This window comes from Paralichthys olivaceus, chromosome 6, assembly GCF_024713975.1.
Source record: "Paralichthys olivaceus isolate ysfri-2021 chromosome 6, ASM2471397v2, whole genome shotgun sequence".
Classification (NCBI taxonomy): domain Eukaryota; kingdom Metazoa; phylum Chordata; class Actinopteri; order Pleuronectiformes; family Paralichthyidae; genus Paralichthys; species Paralichthys olivaceus.
The window spans coordinates 14,404,793-14,426,929 of record NC_091098.1 but is presented as its reverse complement, the minus strand read 5'-3'; the positions used below and the strand labels follow the sequence as shown (position 1 = coordinate 14,426,929).

Sequence of the window (22,137 nt, the reverse complement as noted above, 5' to 3'; positions counted from 1 at the left end):
CATGACATGCTGTGTTTATTGCCTCTGATGAATGTTTGTACATCCTAATTTATTTATTTTTTTAAATCAGCGTGGCCAGTGCTCAGTGTATTAATGAATGAAATAATGAAGACGACACTGACTCCTTCATAGTGCTGTATCTGCCCTGCTGTCATCAAGCAAAGCAGAGGTAGACAGAATAAATAGAACACTGACATGAAAATATATTTGATTGTTTTTTCTGATTTTTTTTATTTTATTTTCTCAAGGCATTTGACCAAAACTGTGATATTTAATCTGTTGACAAAGACCAGTAGCTGCAAATGTTTAAGATTTTTGATTGAGAACTTACTGAAGTTGTTAATTTTACAATAGTTGAACAACCTTTGCATTTAAAGCAGTAACAGTTCTCCTGTATTGCTACACGTGTGCAGATTTTTCAAAGTACTTGGAAGGTTGCTGCAAGAATGTCTGAGAACTGACTACAGTCTCTCTATGGATTGAGTTTGTCTCAGTGTCCTCTGTCACATCATGGAAACTCAGACTGACTCCATGATGTTCACATCAGGGCTCTGAGGGTCACGCCATCTACTGCAGGACTCTGTTCTTGTCTCTGAGGATAGTTCTTTATGGCTTTGGTTATATGATGTAAGTACAATGTATTATGTATAGCAGACTGTTGTCTAGTGCTTGTAGCTTGACTAAAGTAAAATACAGAGTACATTTATGCCAGCACTGTATTTAATGACAAATATAAGGTAAGTATTTTCTTACTGCTTCACTTTTCACTACAGGAATATTATTACTCCTCTCTAATTACTAAAAAGATCTAGATAATATTCTACTTTCAAAACAAATGAAGACCTAAGATTAAAAGGATTCAACCACTTTCAAGTCAAGCAGATAACATTGGTTGATTTTCTTCAGAAAAAGGCACTGGTTTCATTGCTGCGTTTTCCTAATTATTTTGATTATTACTTTTGATTCACTAAACAAGACATTTGACAGTCTCTTTGGTCTATGATTAACATATCTCACTATTTTCAAGATCAGACAATATATTCAATAGATGAATATGTAGTAAAAATACTTATTTACCACCATATAAAATAATTAAAAATAGGTCCAGTTCAACCAACTGTAAAATGTTGCATTGAATATTAATACTAATAATTTTAATAATTATACCATGAGACATTCAGTGTTACTGCTACGTCAACATATTGCAGTTTTCTGCTATATTTGGATTATAGTACATATTTAGAAATGAGTTACCTTGTATAGTGTTAATTATCTCACTTATTTTAAAATGTTAAAGAAAAGAGGTCAAAAACAAAACAGTGTTATATATGTGTTAAAAATATTACCCTTAACCTGAGCAGAACTCAGAGGTCTGTCTGGGCTCATGTTGATGCTTCCATTAAAACAAAAGAAAAGTATCTCCTGTGTGATTGGGATGGGTTAGAAAATTAAATGTACTTTATATACTTCTGTCCATTCCATCATCATCATCCTCGAGTTGAACTTTTCCAAAAAGAAATATGGGCTTCACATTCTGCTTGACATAGCAAATGAATGCAGAGTACATCTGTTGAAATACACCCAGTTGTATTGTGCTCTACTGACTGGTGATGAAAGAGCTGTCAGTGTAATGCAACACAGCTCAGCAGCACCACAGACTACATCCTCCAAATGTTTTATTAAATCTACACCTCTCTAAAACGTCTAATTAAATCTGAACATTCAAAAGGGCAGTATTCATGCAGAACTGTCTTCAGACTTAGCTTATAAAACATTGACACATCTCAGCTTTGGTTTAATGCTTCCATCCACTGTTTGAGTGTTGTATTTTTAATTAGTTTGGTTTATATATGATGAAATGTTTATATATATATACTGTATATATATATATATATATATATATACACACACAGTATTGTGGATTTCTCTTGCATCTGCTGAGGGTAATGTAATGGGAGATGTGAAAAGCCTTTTATAGATGTAATATTTATTAAAATAAATTAAATGTGTCATTTTTGTCCCCACATTTTGTAAATGTAATGATGGAAGATAATGTATGATATTTAAAGGTACAGTGTGTAGAATTTAGTGATATCTAGTGGTGAAATTGCATGTTGCAGCTGAATACCCCTCACCTCACTAGTGTGTTTCAATTTTAATGAAACACACTAGTGAACACATCATGAGGATTCTTTCATATTCAGTTTGTGCCAATAGATCCCTTTATCCTAAATATTAAACACTGAACCTTTAAGGGTAAATGAAAGATGTGTTGTAATCCTGAGAATACATAGACCAAATGCATTGGCATGATATATGAACTAGAATTCAGTAGAGCGTACACGTCTGTCACGGTACAACAGTCCCCAACCAAGCTGCACCAAATTACACACTCATTTCTAAGTTCCCTGAATATATATATATTATATATAACCAGATCTCTTATCAAGATTAATGAAATCCCTTACTCAACTTGTGATTTCATTTTTGGTTAATTAACAAACTGCAATCTGAAACATCTGAGTAAAACAACAGTGTCTGAGTAAAACAACAGTGCCACGCCCCCTCCCCCCTGCTCACCACCTTGACTGACTAATTTTCTGCGGGAAACACTGAACCTTCAATGGTTTAATGTGATTGAAAAGTCACTAGTCATTTCAACATTGAATTGAACAATTCAACACAAATGCAATAACTATTCACACCAGTTGAGGCCACACCGTAGGCCAACAGAACATGTTTGGATGCTCAGGAGGAGACATCCTCCTCATCCTCCTCATTCTCCTCTTTCTCCTCATCCTCCTCATCCTCCTCATCCTTTTTATTCTCCTCATCCTTTTTATTCTCCTCATTCTCCTCATCCTCCTCATTCTCCTCTTTCTCCTTATCCTCCTCATCCTTTTTATTCTCCTCATCCTCCTCATTCTCCTCATTCTCCTCACCCTCCTTATTCTCCTCTTTCTCGTTGTCCTCCTCACCCTCCTCATTCTCTTCACCTCCTCATTTTCCTCACCCTCCTTATTCTCCTCACCCTCCTCATTCTCCTCATCCTCCTCATCCTCCTTATCCTCCTCATCCTCCTCATTCTCCTCACCCTCCTTATTCTCCTCACCCTCCTTATTCTCCTCACCCTCCTCATTCTCCTCATCCCCCTTATCCTCCTCATTCTCCTCACCCTCCTCATTCTCCTCATCCTCCTCATCCCCCTTATCCTCCTCATTCTCCTCAACCTCCTCATTCTCCTCACCCTCCCCATTCTCCTCAGCTCCTCATTCTCCTCACCCTCCTCTTTCTCCTCACCCTCCGCGTCACCCCGTGAGCAAAACCGAGCAGTGCGCATGCGCGGAGCGTTCGATCACTGGACGCTGTAGCTAACGGCTAAGCTGAAGCCAACATGGAGAGGAAAGGTAAATCTCCACACGGACACACACTGGTAGCAGCGTCGTGTGTGTGTCTCGACACCGACACTGTGTTTGCGTGACACGCGTTAAGTCTAGCCGAGCTGCGTGCATCTGGTCTGGGGCGTAAATTCAATTGTACGCGTCTGTCACGCACGGTTGAGCTGCGTTAGCCGCTAGCTTTAGCTTCAATGGGAACATTGACAGGATTAGCGAGCTACGTTCAGCTTTCTTAGCTCGTCCTGTCTCACACTGACGCTAATGCTGCGACAGATAGACCGAGTTAACCGAGCAGCTAGCTCTCCCCCTGCGTGTGCGTTTTAAAAACGACTCCATGAAACATACCGGGGTAGAGATGAACCTATGTGGGCAGCCCGGTGACTTAACGTGAGAGGGTCTCCGGTGCGAAACCCGATGACAGATGCAGCGCAGGTTTGATTTAAAGACCGTGAACACGATCTACCATGAGACACAATGGTACGAGCGGTGAGGTGATGGTTCGCATGTTTTACCTCACACCGTGTCATCTGGCTTTGTGTCTGAGAGTGAGAGCCTGAGATCAAATGTCATCTCAGCTGAGTTCATTTGTTTCTGCTCTCTCGACAGTTCTGGCACTCCAGGCGAGGAAGAAGAGGGCGAAAGCAAAGAAGACCAGCAAAAAGTGAGTCTGTGATTCCCAGTGTTCACCTCTCCGCTTCTTGATCACCTCACACCAGTCTGCATTGTGTGTGTTGTGCTCCTGGTGTTTGTTTGTTGCTGTGTTGTTACATGTGTTGTCTTCAGCGTGGTCCACACGTTTAGATGGCAGACTGACAATAGAGGTCATTGGCTGCATGCTCGCACTCCTACTTTATTCTGGTCTGAGCCTGGTCCAGAGATAAAGGAGAGAAATGCTTCTTCATATATCTCAGAAGAATCCTGAGCACACGCGGTTGGTTTCTATGGATGATCGGTGGTGTTATCCATTAAACTCCAGTCAGAAATTATACTATGCAATTTGTTATTTCAATTCAATTTTATTTAATATACATTATCTCAAGGCACTTTGCATAGATGGTCAAGACCTTAAAAATTATAGAGAGCAATGAGCCTGGACAGGTTGAGGTGAGGAGAGAAAAATGGGGAGAAGAGAGGTGGTGGGGGGGGGAGAGGGTAAAGAAGACAGAGGGGGGAGGGGTAGAGAGTTACCAGGAAAGGTTGTGTGATAATTATGGATGTAAAGATGTTATTAACGATATCAGCAATAATTCATATCATGATCATCATCATCATAATAATAATAATAATAGTAATTGTTGTCTGAATTCTGAAGCTCTGTATTTGTCTGTCAAGATTGTAAAATAATATCTGTGAAGATTCTCTGTCGTTCGGGTCATGGTATCGTCTTCTATCATCTTCAACTCTTGAAGATTATAAATTAATATATCCAAAGGTTATGTCATACTATCAATGATTGCGTGAAGATAATACAACTTTCAGGGATGACAATACACCATAAAAGAATCAATCTTAAATACTGATTGTTTTGGAGTACCTAACAATCTACTAATCATGCCATCGGTGCCATCCTCTGGAGCGTTGCATAACAGCCTGTGCTATATTTAAAACAGGAGAACGAAGAAGCCCACATCAGCTCACCGAACCATGGTGTTTCACTGAAAAAGGCCCCGCTTCAGATATTCGTCTCCTGACAGTGTTATCTTCATGGCTGAAACTTGCGTGTCCATCAGGCACAAGAATAATGACACTAAGAAACTAGATGTGCCTTGAAATAGGACCGTTGCATGCCACGGTCTTCCTTGCGTACTCACCACCATGTGTATGGAAGGGCAATAACACTCTAACACTGTAATCTAGGAGGATGTATAGCGGAGTGAGCTGGCTATTGTTTGTAATCAGCTGTCAGGATAAGTGAAAGGGTGTTGTAGAATGACTTTAAGATTAGAGCACACAGTTGCCTTCATACCCAAAGTTTACTGGCAAAGAAATACGAGAATCAAATAAAAATTAGAGCGACAATGTTTAAAAAAAAAAAAGAGAGACGAATATTGGAAAAGTGTTTGTCTCCGCAACTAAGTGATTATGTTCCCATGGTTCATCAATGTCAACAGTGAATGAGAAACCATGTCGGAGAACTGCAAAGATAAATTATCAGTTCCAGGTCCGATTGTTTTCCAACAAATGCGTTTTTAATTACAAAGTTTGTACTTATTCAAGAGTAGCAGATGGATTTCAAAAGGAAAAGCCTTCATTAACAAGAATTTAGTCAAAACCTTTAAGTAATAAATTGCAGATGTTTGTTCTGCAATTGGTGCACAAACAAGCTTAAAACCTCTTTGCTTCAAACAACCACGTCATGGCATGAATTTGCAGATTAGGTGGAAACCAGCAGCTCATTTGTGAGACAGAGAGTTTAGGAATTCAGTTCAGTGTGCTCTCTGCTCACTTGGCTCTCACAGTGATGAGCAGCCTTAATCTCCTCTGTGGAGGAAGTAACATCAGGCTACCCGGCTTTCAAGTTAATATTAGCAACCGAACTGTTGGCAAACAGATTATAGGATGTTACACATTATCTTGCACATAAAAAAGTCCTCTTGTGCTTGGTAGAAATGCCGGAACTACAATATTTCTATTTCACGTTTAGAGAGTTGCACGATTAAATTAAAGAAACCTCCACGAGACATGAATCTATAAATCTGAAGTACATGACTGCTGTCCATCCTCTTGTACAATGATGATTGATTTTCAGCAGCAGTTATGTTTAAAACACTAATAAATAAATGGATCGAAAAAGTCTGCACACAGGGATCGAATGATTTCATATGCTCCTCAGGCCAAGCCTTTCTGCATGTACTACATCTCAAATAAGTGCTAGGACACTTCCTAGTCAGGGTGGGGTGGGAGTTCAGTTTTCTATGACTTGCTCTAGATGCATTTTGTCTCTTCTGTCCGTCAACTTGACATAATGACAAAAGAATTGAGAGTTGTAACCACGGGACACCAGTAGTACACAAACTTGTGCAATAATATTTTTCTTATTGATGAAACATCTATTCTTACCTCTAAAATGCGGCAGAAATGATGTTTTCTTGCTTTTGACTGTGATTTATGACTGAGTGCAAAAGTCTTGATGCAGCAGAGTTTATATATATACTGTATTTTCCACTTTAACAGCGATATACAGTGCACACTTTGCCAGAAATAGGCCTGGAGTAAAATTAGTAAAGCCATTCTCGTGGAGATGTGTGTTGACAGCTGTGCATTAAGATACAAACCCTGCAGCGCATATTCCTTTTCGGGTTTTGCTGTGTTTTGTAGTATTCTTCAGGGTGAAACATGCGGAAGGAGGGTGATCAGTGTGGATCTGTTGTGGCAGGAAAGTTTCCACAGGCTTGGCATGCATGAAATATACTTATACAACCCCAGGTCATTTTTCTTGCATTGCTCTCTTACAGTCTCTGTCAAGCGGCTGTTGAGTTGTTGGCGTTTGTTGCAAAAATATACAGATCAAATAACCGGTTCGATTGATTTCAATAAGAGTATTGTAAATTAGCTCTGGACATTTCTTATTTATTTATCTGAAAAACTGTAAAAGATTAAAGTAATTTTTATTATATAAGTGTCTGAATGGTGTTTAACATGTATTCAACTTGAAAGTGTATCTTAAATTCAGTGCCTCAGACCAGGACAGAAACATACAATCCCTTCTTTTGATGATATTCAGGTCATTTTACAGCTTAATTCCCAGGTGATGATTCAAATTAACAACCTGGTTTGGATTTAAAGCAAAGATTGAGGTGTAACCCTAACCCTAACCCTTATAGGATGGGGGCGGATGAAAGTAATTTTTTCCCCAAACTCTTGATGAATAACGTCTCTATCTAATAGAGCCTTTGCAGTGAGGGCCTCTACACTTAAAAACAATCTGCTAGAAGAGATTAGACTAGTTACCTGTTTAATCTCTCTTCTTAAGACACATCTCAAAAAACACTTTTATCGCATGATGTGTATGACTTTGATTATCTGTATCTTTTTTTTAAATTATAATTTTACAATATAATTTTAAATGTCTTTCATCTGTTTTTTGTAAAGCACTTTGTTACTTGTATAGAAATATATATTTTCATGTAAAGCATGTGTTAAAAAATTTTTTTTTCAGTATTTGAATCACAGGTTATTATTAAGAAGTACTGCAAAGGTTACTGCTCAGAAGACTTTCCATACTCGCACAAAGACTGTCAGAGACTGTCAGGGACTGTTTTTTTAAATGAAGTCTATGATGGTTGGTTCGTTTATCCATTAGGCAGCAGCCAGCCAATCCCAGAAGCCGACAGCCGCCCCAGCTCGAAGCTTCGCCTCAGGAACCCGAGGAACCTGAAGAGATTCTTGGCTCTGATGATGAGGAGCAGGAGGATCCTAATGACTACTGCAAAGGTGAGTCCTGACTCCTGTCTCACTCTGTGTTCAGATTAACCTGTTAAAGTGTTACAATAACCAGTGTATTTACTTTAAACCCCTACAAGGAGTTTTTAACTGGTTATGAAACGGTCTTAGTTTACCATTGCTGCCTCTTTATGATCTACAACAGCAAATGAGACAATCAGAATATAAAGTACTCTCAATGTGCTCGGGATGGATTACCCACGAGGTCAGAGCAACGATTTATGGCAGTCAGGCTGGAAAAGCCTTTGATTAGGCGGAGGGAGAGGATACAAACGCAGTGGAAGCGAACCAGGCTATGCGTTAGGCTAAAGGCTAACCTGTGCAGACCAGCGCTCCCTCACCAATTCCAGGTCTCTAACAAACAAGATGGATGAGATCAGAATGAGAATCACAATACATTACCTCATCGCAATGCATCTTGCAAACAGCTGTGTGTCGTTAATGGTGTGGGTTAATATTCCAGCCCACTTTAAGCCCCTATACATTGAGTGACTTAGTATTGTCTCAGATGGGATGTTCCATTTGCCCCTAAGAGGAGGGGGGAAGTATGGATCTCTCGTACCTGTATACATTTATTGAATACTAATGTTAAATCAGTTATAAGATTGATGGAAGATTGTCTTTATTGACAAATGGGTTCATATTTTATGTTTCTTTATTTTGATATGAATATGTTGAGTATTTAGATCTTTGTCGCACTTTGGTACATTCACCCAAGAATCAGCATTTGGAGCAGAGAGAGACAGTGGAGGATGTAAACTGATGCAGTCCTTGTTTCATGTTATATCATTACAGTAAAATCAATCCAAAGAGAGCTGCGGTGTCACACTGTTTTCTTGGTGTGTGTCCTTAACTCGCTACATGTGTCTTCATTTCACTCCTTCCTAAACCAATGCACATTCTGTCTGGACAGATGTTTTTATGACAGTGCTAATGTGCATTTTCTTCTCTTGTAGGTGGCTACCACCATGTGAAAGTAGGAGACCTTTACAATGGAAAATACCACGTTATCCGAAAACTGGGCTGGGGACACTTCTCTACTGTTTGGCTCGCCCGGGACATCCAGTATGAAAAAAGCTTTACTGTTTTGTTTTTGAAACCTGATGTCAAATAACAGACACAAAAGCTGCTGACTGAGAAAAAGGAGGTTGTGATAAGACTGCATATGGTACTTCCTGTTCGTGAACGTTTCTTGCTTTGTGGTTGCAGGGCGAAGAGGTTTGTTGCAATGAAGGTGGTGAAGAGTGCAGAGCACTACACAGAGACGGCAGTGGATGAAATCAAACTCCTCAGATCTGTAAGTAGCACAGCTCTGTGCACAAAGTAGGTTCTATGAGTTCATATCACATATCAAGAATCACTGTATACATACACAAACATATTTTGATGGTAAGTATAGACAAAGCTTTTACAGTTAATTATAACACACAGGGCACAAGACAACAGGACATTGTTTCCAGTACAAGCCATTATAGTGTCCATTGTTTAGGCATGTGTGTAGAAACAGTAATGCATGGTTACAGAATGGTTAAAGAGACGTTACTGTCTATCTTGTTTACGTCCAGTCAAATATTAGTATGTGTAAATCCTGCTTCAGTTGCATTGATCCATTTCTCTTCCCTCAGGTAAGAAACTCAGACCCCAATGATCCCAACCGTGAGATGGTGGTGCAGCTGCTGGATGACTTCAAGATCTCTGGTGTTAATGGAACTCGTATCCTTTGCAGCCAAATAATGCAAATGCTTCCTGGTCTTTTATGACTCAAAAAAGATGTGTTTAATTGCCTCCTGCTGGAAAGACTGAAGCCCATTAAATCCTGGAAAAATACTTTTACAAGGAAATGATTGTTCCTTCCCTTGGTGTCAAATTTAACTGGGAAGCAGTGTATAGGTAACAAAGTAAACAGCAGGTGTCGGCTGGAATAAATGGAAACTTGTGTGTCAGACCTGCACCGATCACAACATTCAGTTAGATCCCTGAATGCCACCAGGATAGCTATAGCTGTAATATGAGACTCCTGGACAACACTGTGGTGTGTACACTCAGGACCTGCTCTCTTTTCTGTATAAATAATGCTCCGCCTCTCTTGGGTGAATGACCTCAGGGCCTCGACTTTTTCATCAAATGATTCCCTTCTAATGTGTTTTCAGTTTGGTTTTACTTGTACATTGTTTATACCTTGACTGCTGTGATCTTCAGATGTCTGCATGGTGTTTGAGGTGTTGGGGCATCACTTATTGAAGTGGATAATAAAGTCCAATTATCAAGGGCTGCCACTGCCATGTGTGAAGAGCATCATAAGACAGGTAACACAAGTCTGTCGGTGCCACACCTTTTGTAAGCAGATGACGTAATGAAGGGTCGGGCGTGTAGCTTCCAGGCTGGGAATGGGTAGAAACCAGTCAGGCTAGAGCATGTAGTTATGATTGAATATGTATTCAGTTAGTGAGCCTCTTAACATGATAAGATAAGTTAATAATTTCCCGCACATTCATTTTCTAGGTACTCCAAGGTCTGGACTATCTGCACACAAAGTGTCAGATCATCCACACAGACATCAAGCCAGAAAACATCCTGATGAGTGTTGATGAGCCTTATGTCCGGAAACTGGCAGCCGAAGCCACAGAGTGGCAGAGGACTGGGGCACCACCTCCCTCTGGTTCAGCAAGTACGACAAACACACACGCATTCAAATGTTTATTCATGACCACAGTCTGATAACAGTTTGCACTCATCTGATATTCTCTTTTTCAGTAAGCACGGCACCTGCTCCAAAACAGGTACAAACCTTTTGTTATTATTTACTTTGGGTTGAGGACATCAGCCTCCCATGTTGCTGTATAACAGAATTTTAAAGCAGTCCTAAAGATATTTAGCTGTGTGTGAGCCTCATTGAATTCCCTGTGTTCATCCCTGACAGACAGTAAAAATGTCCAAGAACAAGAAGAAGAAGTTAAAAAAGAAGCAGAAGCGTCAAGCTGAACTGTTGGAGAAGTGCATTATGGACCTGCAGGAAATGGAAAAGACCACAGAGACACGAGAGGAGGAAGATGATGAAGATGAGGATCCAGAGTCTCCAAAGGGGCGAGTGTGCGCTCCTCTCAGACAGGTGTCTCTTCAGCAGCTGGGAAATGAGGAAACGGGCGGTAAGAAGCCTACGTCACTGGAGTAATATGTGCTGGTTAAAGTTGTGTTGTGGTTGCACCTGGTATGAGTCATTTCAAGAAAATAAAATTAATGACACCTGTCCTGTCCGTCTGTCAGAGAGCAGTGTGCATGCAGATCTCATGAGGGTGGGACCAGAGGGGCTGCCGGAGGTGAACTGTAACGGTCATGTGGAGGTGGAGCAGAGACAATCCCAGTGGAGGGATGAGGACCAACACAATGGCAACACAGAGCCCACAGAGAAATGCGCCAGTGAGGAGGAGCAACATGAGGAGTCCCCTGCCCACCACATCTCCAACGGTGTGGACACTGCTGATCTCAATGAGCTGGACATTCAGACTGAAGGCCGGGGCGCTCACAGCAGTGGAGTTACTGAAATACACCTTCCTGCTGGGCTGGAGGAGGGAGAACTGGAACAAAGCATTTTGGAGGAGGAGGGAGAGGACGGACCCGACTGTCAGTATAGAACCCAAGAAAGCCCGATAAACGGTCAGTCGGCCAGAATGAGTGATATCTACTATGTGCTAAGAGGTTATGTGGTGTGGTTTGTTTTGGCTGGGCTGCCTTCAATGTTTAGCAACTGCTCAGCCATGTGAACTTTGTAATATTGATTGTCAAAGTTTATTAGATTTGTAGTCCATCCTTATTGGTCTGTGTCTCTCTCTGCTCTCATTTAGACAAGCTCACAGCAGGAGCCCTGCTAGTTAACCCCCTTGAGCCACTCAATGCAGACAAGATCAAGGTCAAGATTGCAGACTTGGGAAATGCCTGCTGGGTGGTGAGTAGTCCGCTAATGACCTGAGGGATTTCCTGATTAGGGATGAAGACTTGCAGCGAGGGACATATCCACTGTCATCTTGATACCAAAATAGAAATACATCCAGCTTTCATCTCTTTGCTTTTATACCATGGACTGATTCAGTTCAGATGCTGAATGGCAGAAGTAGCCTGTCTACAATTAATTAATTCTACACACATTTACTGTAGGTTTTCCATGACGGACAATCACACGAGAAAGACAACATGACACTGCAAGGACATGGATATAACACACACGAGACAATCAGCCCGTACTTGAGGGTGTTACAGTGTTTTCTGCATGATTGTTATTTATCACAGTGTGCACATTGGAACATATGCATGCACATGCTTTGCTCCAATACATTTTTTTAAATAAATATTACAGTAACAGGAACAGACATGATCCTTGAGGGTGGGAGTGTTAGATGAACAATGGCAAGTTTCCAAGTTTCATACTTCAAACTGAAACGGCCACCTCTTTTAGTAGTCTAGAGGGAGCGGTGTATGCTCTGTGCAGTTTTTTGGATTGTTATACAGTATATTTTTCAAGTTATGATGTGGAATGCAGATGCGGTGTGAGAGCGCAGTCACACATATGCAAATTTAGCAGTGCCATAAAAAAATTGTTTACTGTGGCAAAGCAAATCAGCGGTATGGCTTTGCATGGAGTTCCACTTGAGTGTACTTATACCTGCGATATTGACTTCACATTCCCACATGTGACTGTGCCCTGATACAGTTCTCTCTAGTCTCCACACGTTTACAACTTTTGGATTTATTTCTTCTTGCCTCTTTCAGCACAAGCACTTTACGGAAGACATACAGACACGGCAGTACCGCTCCTTAGAGGTGCTCATTGGTGCTGGGTACAGCACACCGGCTGATGTATGGAGCACAGCCTGCATGGTGAGAGATGGCACATTGACAGTAAACTTGCATAATATAAAAACCTAAGAACTATCATAGTCCAGTGTGCCTCAGTAGAGCTCATTATGGGATTGCAGCAAGTTGTGTGGGGGAATAAATCTACCCCATCATACAGTGATGTTTCCTGTGTTCATGATGATTGTGTTGTCTCCTCAGGCCTTTGAGCTCACCACAGGGGACTATTTGTTTGAACCACATTCTGGGGAAGACTATTCCAGGGATGAAGGTATTGCTGGGACTTTCTTCTCTGCTCTATTCTCTGTCAGTTATAACTGCACAATATTAATTCTAAGGGTTTTAGCACTGTTGGTAAATGGTTATTTCCACTGTAAAAAATAAGATGTTTTCCTTGTTAAATGGACCCTCAGCACTTTTTATTTTTGAACTTCTAAACATCTAATAATATTTTCACAACACGCACTGCAAGTTCTTCTTTGTAAATTCATGTGCAGTTTGCACAACATTTTGCACTTTGCCTAAATTTCCACAGCATTAACACTTCAATGAGGTACTCCATTACAGTGATGTCAAACATATAGACGTGACTCACATGATGATGAGTACCAGCATTCCTGTGTTTATGTCCTCTCTAACACCTCAAATCACAAAAATTTCTGCCGCACTGGAGACGGGGCCATCTCTTCATTTCCTCTCTCCCTCTTTCTTCACCTCCTCATCATTCAATCTACGTTTCCTTGTTCACCTCCTTCATGCTTTCTCCATGTAAATGTTGGCTCGTTGTGTAGCTTCTGCTGTTATACGTCAGTCTGAGATTCCAGCTTTTGTTCATCCGCACATTTCAGCTGCAGCTGTGAATGGACTTGCTCACCTTCATGCACATATGATTCTGTATTTTTCTCCATTCTACTTCTGCTTTCTCTGCTGTGTGGATGTCATTTATGGGCTTGTTTTACTAATCCTTCCTCCTGGATCAGATCTGCTGTACATGTTTTTATGCAAATAGTGTAGATGGCTGTGCTTAAGGCCTTTTTTTAATGATATATTTTCTGTTTTGTTTTCCTGAAGGGAAGTTCATGGCCTATATGTGTTCAAATGTTTGTAAATGTGTGAAAATAATACGGGATTCTCATACATGTGCTTCTTGTCATACCACATTGTCATCCATTGTTCCTAATACATTGTTCCACATGACTGTTTGCCATCTCTCTCCCGTCCCCTCTCCCATTTGCCATCTCATCTCATTTCATTTCTCCAAAACGTCCTATCTTCCCTCTCCTCCTCTGATGTGCCTCATTTCCAGACCACCTCGCTCTCATGATAGAGTTGCTCGGTAAAATCCCTCGTCACTATGCTCTGAGTGGGAAATACTCACAGGAATACTTCACCAATAGAGGTATGCCTGTCCTCTGCCTGTGGCCTGCTGTGGGAACAGTGTTGGACGGCAGAGAGGAGGGTAAAGGTTTCGGCACGTTCACATATACCAAAGCTGTCGGTGTGCACAGGGCGGGGAACAAAATATTCAATACAGACCAATAAATGTCTGAATGGTGTCATCAGTCATTGATTCAAGTAGCAGTAGCTCTGCCAATGATTGCCTGGCAGAAGTACATTCAGTGCCGCCCTTGTTGTTGCCAGAGGGCTTGGCTGGATACTTATGGTACTGATCCCTGCTGGGTAATTTCTCCTGACTTTTCTCTCCTCACAGGGAAGTCGTAGTGTAAGGTCATTCACAGCAGTGAACAAATTTAATCAAATACATTCAGTAAATCACAGAGAAATGTACCTAAATGGCATGGCTTGTTGTTAAGTACAGGTCAAAGTGAATAAAGAATGTTTCCTAATATGCAATGAAAGTGTTTTCATCTTATCTTCGACCTGTATTGGTAAAAAAAATCTCATCTCTAAAGTGAACCCAGGCTCAGGAGCTGGTAGGTTTCGGTGTCAAGCTTTAGAGCACATGTGGAGGGCAGGGTCTGCTGGGGGACTTGAACCTAGATCAAAATCCCTCTGCTGCTAGTCGTAGTGACTCAGATTCTTGTAGAGCGGAAATGATTTCTCAATAAATCGATTAGTCCATGGACCTTTATTTGACTGTTTTGAGAGCATCACTTAGGTAATTCATGCAAGAATACTAAACAATTCCTACTACTCCTGTGTTGAACTTTTTTTGTATTTTATATCATTGTGAACTGAATGTTTTCGGGTTTTTGACTGTTGCTTTGACAAAATAAGATATATCTGAATAAGTCCCCTTGGGCTCTAGGGAACTAGTACATTGTAATGTCTGATGGCTGTGTTCGACATCTGGCCTGTGCACACCGACCTCTGCAACAATCTGACCTGTGTGCGTGCTGTCAGCCTGATGCCGCTCGTCCTCAGCCCTCCATCCACACACCCAGAGCAGGCCTGTGACTCCGACACTGTCTGATGACTCTGTGGTTTGTCTTGTTTGTCTTTCCCTCTTCCTTTCGGCAACCATCTGCCTTGTAGACCATATAGCGCTGATCATAGAGCTGCTGGGGAGTGTCCCACGCAAACTCATAGTGACTGGCAAATATTCCAAGGATTTTTTCACCAAGAAAGGTAAAACAAAAAGTGTCAGTGTCAAGTTTGGAGGTTTCGGAGTGAGAGATCTCCGTCCGTCTGTCCTTAGGATCATGATCTAGTGTTGCAGATAATTCTCGTACCTTTTTGTTTTAATGTATTGTTAAAAATCTTTTTAACATTGAATATAACCTTTTAAATAGATCAAATATTCCCTGTTTGAACTATCTAGATTGCTATAATGCATGTACTTGTGTTCTTATAGATTTAACTGTTGTCTTGAGCTCACACACTGTAAAGTTGTGCCGCTGTGCCTCTGATACAGAGTTGTGTGTCTGGTCGTCTGCAGGTGACCTGAAACACATTACTAAGCTGAAGCCGTGGGGGCTGCTGGAGGTGCTGGTCGACAAGTACGAGTGGCCCCGCGAAGAAGCTGAGTGCTTTACTGATTTCCTGCTCCCCATGCTGGAGCTGATCCCTGAGAAGAGGGCCACTGCTGCAGAGTGCTTGCGCCACCCCTGGCTCGCCCTCTAGTGGACACCTCTAGCCCTTGCACCTCCCCTCCATTCTCCCTCCTCTCTCCAGAGACTGCAACAGATCACTTTCCAGTTTGGGCATATCAAATGAATATTTATTTCTTTTTTGTTTTGTTGTTTTTGGATCTCTTATGTTTTTGTTATTGAGCTAATGCTTCTGTGTATGTTTGCTTTGTATTTGTTGGTTCTTCTCTCGGTGTGATGACGTCAGGAAACGAGTGGATTATATTTCTTTGTGGTTACGTTGGCTCCAACTGCTGTGCTTTGTTCACCCATCCGGCTAAGCAAACCTGTTATTGTACTTCTAGTGACTCATCCTTGTTTGTTACACTCCTGCACTAAAACTTAAACAAACCAAGGGTATGTAGCCTTCATTGGTCATTTCGTCCCCGTAAAAAGGATTCACCATCACCCTTTTCCTCATTTTCATTAGTGCTGTGTTCCTTTTTTATGAATTACTTTATCTCATATTACACATGTAAGGTATACATTTTGTATTTGTAAAATAGGTTTAGGAAGTTGCACACTGGGCTTACAGTTACACTGACTGCGGTAACGACTAGTTTCTTACCGAGACATCCACTGTCTGAAGTAGGTCATATTATTTAGCTACAACAAATCACCTGGTATTTAGTGTGGTTAGTTAACTGTAGTAAATGAGATCATTCTTTCTCATGGGAGGCTGGTATTCTCATACACTTATTACAATTCAGGAAAATAGTGTTTGGAAGGTTTCAAAAAAATACAGCGTTTTAAGAAGCCCGATTCAAAGGAAAAAATAAGTGGAAACAAACTGTATATATCTGTACCAAAGAGTTTGCCTTTATGTATATTACAGTTATGTACAGTTTCTAACAAATCGTATATCTTAGCTAAAATGATTTAGCTGGGTAGCTGTGTTTTATTAAAAAGCGTATGGAAGGTGTGTTTGAGCTCAGTTGTATGTGTGGCCAACCGTTCAATAACATCTGTTTTTACCATAGACATGATGAGATCTGATGTTACATCACAAAAACGTTCATATCATGTTTCTGTCGAGGCCTCGGTGAAAATGAAATTTACTGTTTCAGTGTCGGATTCAAGAGCATCGACTTTGTGCGAGCTGTCGATTTACAAAACCGTACAACACAACATACAATAAAACAGATTCATACAATACACAATGACTGTCATGCTTGTTTTTCAGTCTTTATTAGGTTGTTGACATGAATTATGGAACTGTTAAAACGTTATTATTCATTGGCTAGTAAAGCAGTAGAGTTGTATATTAGAATGATTAAAAAAAGTTATAGATACAGTTGTGTTCTTTACTGCGTCATAAAATTTCGAGATCCTGGTCTTGACTCTTGTTGCATCGAACTACACCACGCTTGTTCTGAAAGTCTGTCCATCAGTTTTTTTCTGTAAATGAACAGACAAACTTTATTTTAGGGATTTACGATTCTCGTTCACATCTCAAACAGTTTAAAGTTTAAACTAAAGCAGAGAGACAGTTCTAATAACTGAAGGAAGCAGCAGCAGTTTAAAATGACAGGACATGCAGCATATGGATATTTCTATGAGCTGATGATTTGGCATGTAATTTCCTGGGCAAACAGAAATCCTGTAAATAAAGTAAATAAAACACTGAATTACAATAATTATTAGTAAACACATAATAGGCCCAAATTAACTAAGTACATTTTGAAAAACTACACAGAGTAAACATCCACCTCTCCTAAAAACAGGATATGCAAACATGATTAAAGAAACATCCCAGCTCACTGGGATAAATATCAGTGTCAACATGAGGAACTCAACGTTAGTCTTCACCTGAGCTATGGCACAATGAAAGATAAAAATACTTTTTGTTCTCAGGGAAAACACCTACATTAAGAATGTTCATAACATCTGAGGATCATGGGATATGATCACTTAATGGACCTGGAAGTGGTCGTGTTCAGTGTTTGAGGCTTTTGTTTTCGGAATGATTTGTAAAAGGCTTCTGTGACAGTCACAGTAGGAAAATCACAGGTTTAGATAATAAAATCAATGATGACTGAATTGTGTCTTCAGTTTCACAGTCCCCATTCACTGTCGTCTTTCTGGGGCACCTGTGCTTTTCCTACTGTGACAAGTAGGAAAACATCTGCAGTAACACATCCCCCCCGCACACTAACCCTTACCTGCTCCATCCATCTCAAAGTCGTCCGGCAGCAGTTTGTCTTGTCGGTTGCCGAGGGTGAAGGAGAGGAATGCCAGGAGGAGGGCGTCCAGGATGCTGATGATTGCCAGGATGTAGGCCCAGCGCACCGTGCAGTTCCCCAGGCTGTACTTATCTGTCCTCTGGCCACACATCCTCTTAACCTCCGGAGAATCCCAGCCGTCAGGGTAGATCATGCAGCCCATTACCATCAACACGGCTGCGGGGGAAGGAGGTCTTAGAAATAACAGAGTCTTGCAATAATTACCCCTTGAGTGCTATTACATTGCACAATAATTATAAGATAGGTTTTTTTGAGCCTTGTGATAATGCACCCCCATAAAGTGCAGAAGGTTTCATTAATTCATTGTGCAGCAGGGCCGAGGAAGCTCTGTGGAGCTGTTTCTATTATGCTGTCTTATAAAAGATCTTCCATCATTTATGATTTTCATCTGGTTTCAGTTTCTTCTGGGTTTCTGCCAAAGCTATTCTGAAAACGTCGCTTCAAATCTGAATTTAGCAACTATCAAGCTAAAGATCAAGGAACCGTCCCCTTACACAGAGTGGTGGAAAGTAATGAACAAGTAGATAAACTTGTGAACTGGGTTGGGGTACAAAGCTTTTGAAATAAGACCCCCGAGTGTTCTGAGCACTGGGCCTGAGGAAATACGACAGGCTGAGTCAGTAGCTTCCTTTGAATCAAAGCCTAAAATGTCATTGTGGATCATTACTCAAATAAATATTTTTACATCATTGTATTACTGTATTTTACTTGAGAGAAGGAGCTAACTTCCTCCACCACTGGTTCGATACCTGTACGTTATATAATACCACTAGTACCATATAACATATGAAGGCCTGGCTCGTTTCTTTGGCCTTGGTATGTCTCAGGTACAAGTTTAGATCAGTTAACAACACAGCGACACCTGATTGTGTTACATGTAACCAATCCACCCTCAGAGGTGTCAGAAACCAGATCCTTTATTGGCTTCCACAGCGATGAACAGCACATCAAGAACAAACACACATCATGTGTGAAACCAGAGAGCTGAGAAGGCAGCTCACGAACCAATGAGTTTATCAAGGGGACAGTTCACTCCTATTTTCTGGAACACGGAGAATGTGCAGTCGTTTCAATTGGATGATTATAAACTGATATTAAACAAACTATAGGGTTTAAAAAAGTAGAATTTAAAAAAATGTTTTGTTACACATTCCTATATATTTCACATTTCTCCACAAACTGTAACTTTTGACCATGGCAAAGATTTGAACCCTCAAACGCTGAATAGCAATCGTTTTCTTTTCAAACTTCCACTTTAAACCTATTGTTTTTTTAATCTGCCTGACACTGCAACACTAATACCACAGTCTTTTCTCATTTTGCCTCAGTTCCTATTAGTGCCCTTTGTGTTTTTCTCCTTATCTTTTAAATTAATTAATTATAATGGATCAGGCAGGTAAATTCATTTACAATTAATTTAATTTAGTTGAGTTCAGAGTTTCCTCAATTTAAACTATCTTTAAAATAGGAAGAACTAATGTCATCACAGGATTGGAATAAATTAAAAACCCAAGAAAGCAGAAGCTAAATAATAGGTGAATAGAAAGACAGACAGATAGATAGATAGATTCCATTGATCCTCTGCTTTTATCTAAACCACTAACTGTATCTGCAGCTGTCATATAAATGTAATTAAGTAAAGAGTACACCTTAGTACTAATGGAGTAGAATACACACTAAAGTGGAAGTACATGAGTAAACTGAAGTACAGCAGTATAGTGTTCCACATGCACCTGTCTCTCACCTGAGGCCAGCTGCATCCACGCACAGATCTTGTAGACGTTCCCCGCGTTGCAGAAGAAGAAGAGGCTGAAGCAGACCATGGTGCCCACCACCAGCAGCATGGAGGACCCCACGAAGAACATGGCGGTCCTGAAGGCAGGTGAGGGGATGGAGCCGAAGTCCAGAATGCTGCCTTTACAGATGAGCTCCGACGTGAGCGCGTTGCCGATGCAGTAGTGGAAGAGGCCGAAGTATCCGGCCTGCGGCGTGTTGACGCTGTCCCCGATCCAGAAGGGCTGGATGAACACCACCACCGTGATGATGACGAAACAGATGGTGAACACTGCCCACATGACGCCGATGGCCCGGGAGTTCCTCACGTAGTTGGTGTGGTAGATCTTAGCCGCTTCCTGCGCTGGAAGCAGATCCATATCAACAGAGAGGAGAAGACAAGCCTAAAGAAAAAGATTGAGTCTGATTCTGCAGAGAGGAGAAGACTCTCCCAGCTTCTCTGATTATCTCTCCTGTAATAAAGCTACACGTCCTGAGACCTCACAACACAACACACAGACACACACCTTCACACTCACAGACCTCACGGTTCAGCACCCTGGACAGCACCTTACTAATTCATGACGTGGATCTGACGTCACACTCACAGGTGCAGTGTGGGCTCACAAAGTTTTTACTACAAGTAACTAAATACTTGTATTTACTCAAAGGTGAAGGTAAACTTGAATGGCAGATTTCCGGATTATGCCAAAACTGTTGCTGTTGTTTATTCAGTTGTGCATTTAAATGTACATTTTTATTGTGGTGTGGAAAATATTCCTCCAGTAAGACACTTTGATATATAGATGGACGGGCAGATGGATTTATAAATAGATAGATAGATAGATAGATGGGTGGATAGATAGATGGATGGATGGATGGGTGGATGTTTATGCACAGAGAGTACAGAGGATGATATATACAGGCCAAAGTGTTAAAAGCATTACTAAAGTATTATATTAAAACCTTGTTCTATACACACACACACACACACACACACACACACACACACACACACACACACAGATATAACTATAAAGATGTGTTGATAATGAAAAAATAACAATGTCTGAAGTTATACCTATTAATAATCTGTTCATAACTTGTTTTGGTCCAGATGCCTTTCACTGCTGTTGTGTTAATTTGGTAACTCCACTGGTTCCAGTCTTAAACTGTCTAAATATCGCACAGTGGTATTTAGTGAACCCATGGATATTGATTCTGATAGTTTGCTGAAGGTTTTATGGCTGAGTCTCAGTAAGCTTAAAATAAAGTTTGCTGACATTAAACTCAATATGGTTCCAGCTGAGTATTCACATTTGAGCGCTGCTTATCTGAAAGCCTGCTGCCAGGGACGGGAACACAATAATAGATTTTATTCTGATAAGTAAAATAAAAAAAAATTGAAATCACATGGATAGATTTTGGCTTTCGATTGTTGTGGGGAGATTAGGCGCTTCCCCAGTGCACTCAACAACAACTGGCCCATAGGTCTGTTTTTAGCTCAGGGACATAAGTGACAAAACTAACAACAAACATGGCCAGCTTTACACCACACACACACACACACACACACACACACACACACACACACACACACACACACACACACCATACACACACAATGTAAATCGTTTAAACAACACAGACATTTACCTTTAAATCACAACAGCACATGTTGTTTCTCTCCATTCCTTATGCCATATCCAGTTCTGGCTGTGAACCCTGGCTCGAGTCTGACAGGGGCAGCCGGACAGAGCCGTGCCACCATCTGTGCCTGTCGCCCTTCGGTCACAGTCAGTAACAAGGAGCTTGAGGACCTCCTACATGACATGTTGTCATGTTGTGGAGAAACGAGGCCCAGGGATGAGTGGTTGTCCTCCTTCCCCACAGGAATGTTGTCTGACAGCTTCCTGCAGCTCAGGAGTGACAATCAGCTGCTGGTGGGGGGAGTAGAAGAAAGGGAAAGACCACCAGCTCTGGAAGTTGAAAGAGAGAGGGATGAGATGGAGAGTAGACGTCACAGTTAAGATAAAAAAAGACTAATCAGGAGCATTTTGTGGAGGGAAGAATGTGGGGGATGCTGCTTTTGAATGCTGCTCTAATGAGACGTAATCCCTGAGAGGTTTGACAGCTTCTCAACCGTCTGACTGTCTTGTTAGGATTTCACAAGATCTTAGTCTCTTCAGTGAGACGAGGAGAAGTGTGGATGGAAACACGCACACACACACACACACACACACACACACACACACACACACACACACACACACACACACACACAGATATAACTCTAAAGATGTGTTGATAATGAAAAAATAACAAATTAAATGTGTATGGGTT

General features: G+C 41.0%; 2 protein-coding genes across 6 annotated transcripts; one reads left to right on the top strand and one right to left on the bottom strand.

Moving 5' to 3' along the window:
* The first annotated feature begins 3,295 nt into the window (after positions 1-3,295).
* Positions 3,296-16,933, top strand: srpk1a (SRSF protein kinase 1a). Of its 3 annotated transcripts, none has more exons than XM_020089391.2 (16): positions 3,296-3,407; positions 4,005-4,059; positions 7,702-7,832; positions 8,798-8,906; positions 9,051-9,138; positions 9,467-9,554; positions 10,041-10,147; positions 10,344-10,509; positions 10,596-10,621; positions 10,762-10,987; positions 11,106-11,495; positions 11,684-11,784; positions 12,606-12,713; positions 12,891-12,960; positions 15,186-15,278; positions 15,589-16,933. In XM_020089391.2, exons 1-16 carry the CDS (start codon positions 3,395-3,397, stop codon positions 15,771-15,773), a joined length of 1,956 nt encoding a protein of 651 aa, XP_019944950.1. In that variant the 5' UTR covers positions 3,296-3,394; the 3' UTR covers positions 15,774-16,933. The 3 variants fall into 3 exon arrangements, with proteins under 3 accessions (XP_019944950.1, XP_019944947.1, XP_019944949.1); XM_020089388.2 differs by lacking the exon at positions 15,186-15,278 and adding an exon at positions 13,996-14,088 and having other exon boundaries at positions 3,297-3,407; XM_020089390.2 differs by lacking the exons at positions 3,296-3,407; positions 15,186-15,278 and adding exons at positions 3,590-3,875; positions 13,996-14,088.
* A 17-nt stretch (positions 16,934-16,950) lies between these two features.
* On the bottom strand, positions 16,951-21,695 carry lhfpl5b (LHFPL tetraspan subfamily member 5b). Of its 3 annotated transcripts, none has more exons than XM_069526877.1 (4): positions 21,451-21,695; positions 19,766-20,153; positions 17,941-18,177; positions 16,951-17,176 (listed from the first exon to the last, which is right to left on the bottom strand). In XM_069526877.1, the coding sequence occupies exons 1-4, from the start codon at positions 21,484-21,486 to the stop codon at positions 17,166-17,168; spliced, it is 672 nt and encodes a 223-aa protein (XP_069382978.1). In that variant the 5' UTR covers positions 21,487-21,695; the 3' UTR covers positions 16,951-17,165. The 3 variants fall into 3 exon arrangements, with proteins under 3 accessions (XP_069382978.1, XP_069382979.1, XP_019944951.1); XM_069526878.1 differs by having other exon boundaries at positions 19,766-20,158; positions 21,451-21,692; XM_020089392.2 differs by lacking the exon at positions 21,451-21,695 and having other exon boundaries at positions 19,766-20,330.
* Between the last annotated feature and the right edge of the window lie 442 nt (positions 21,696-22,137).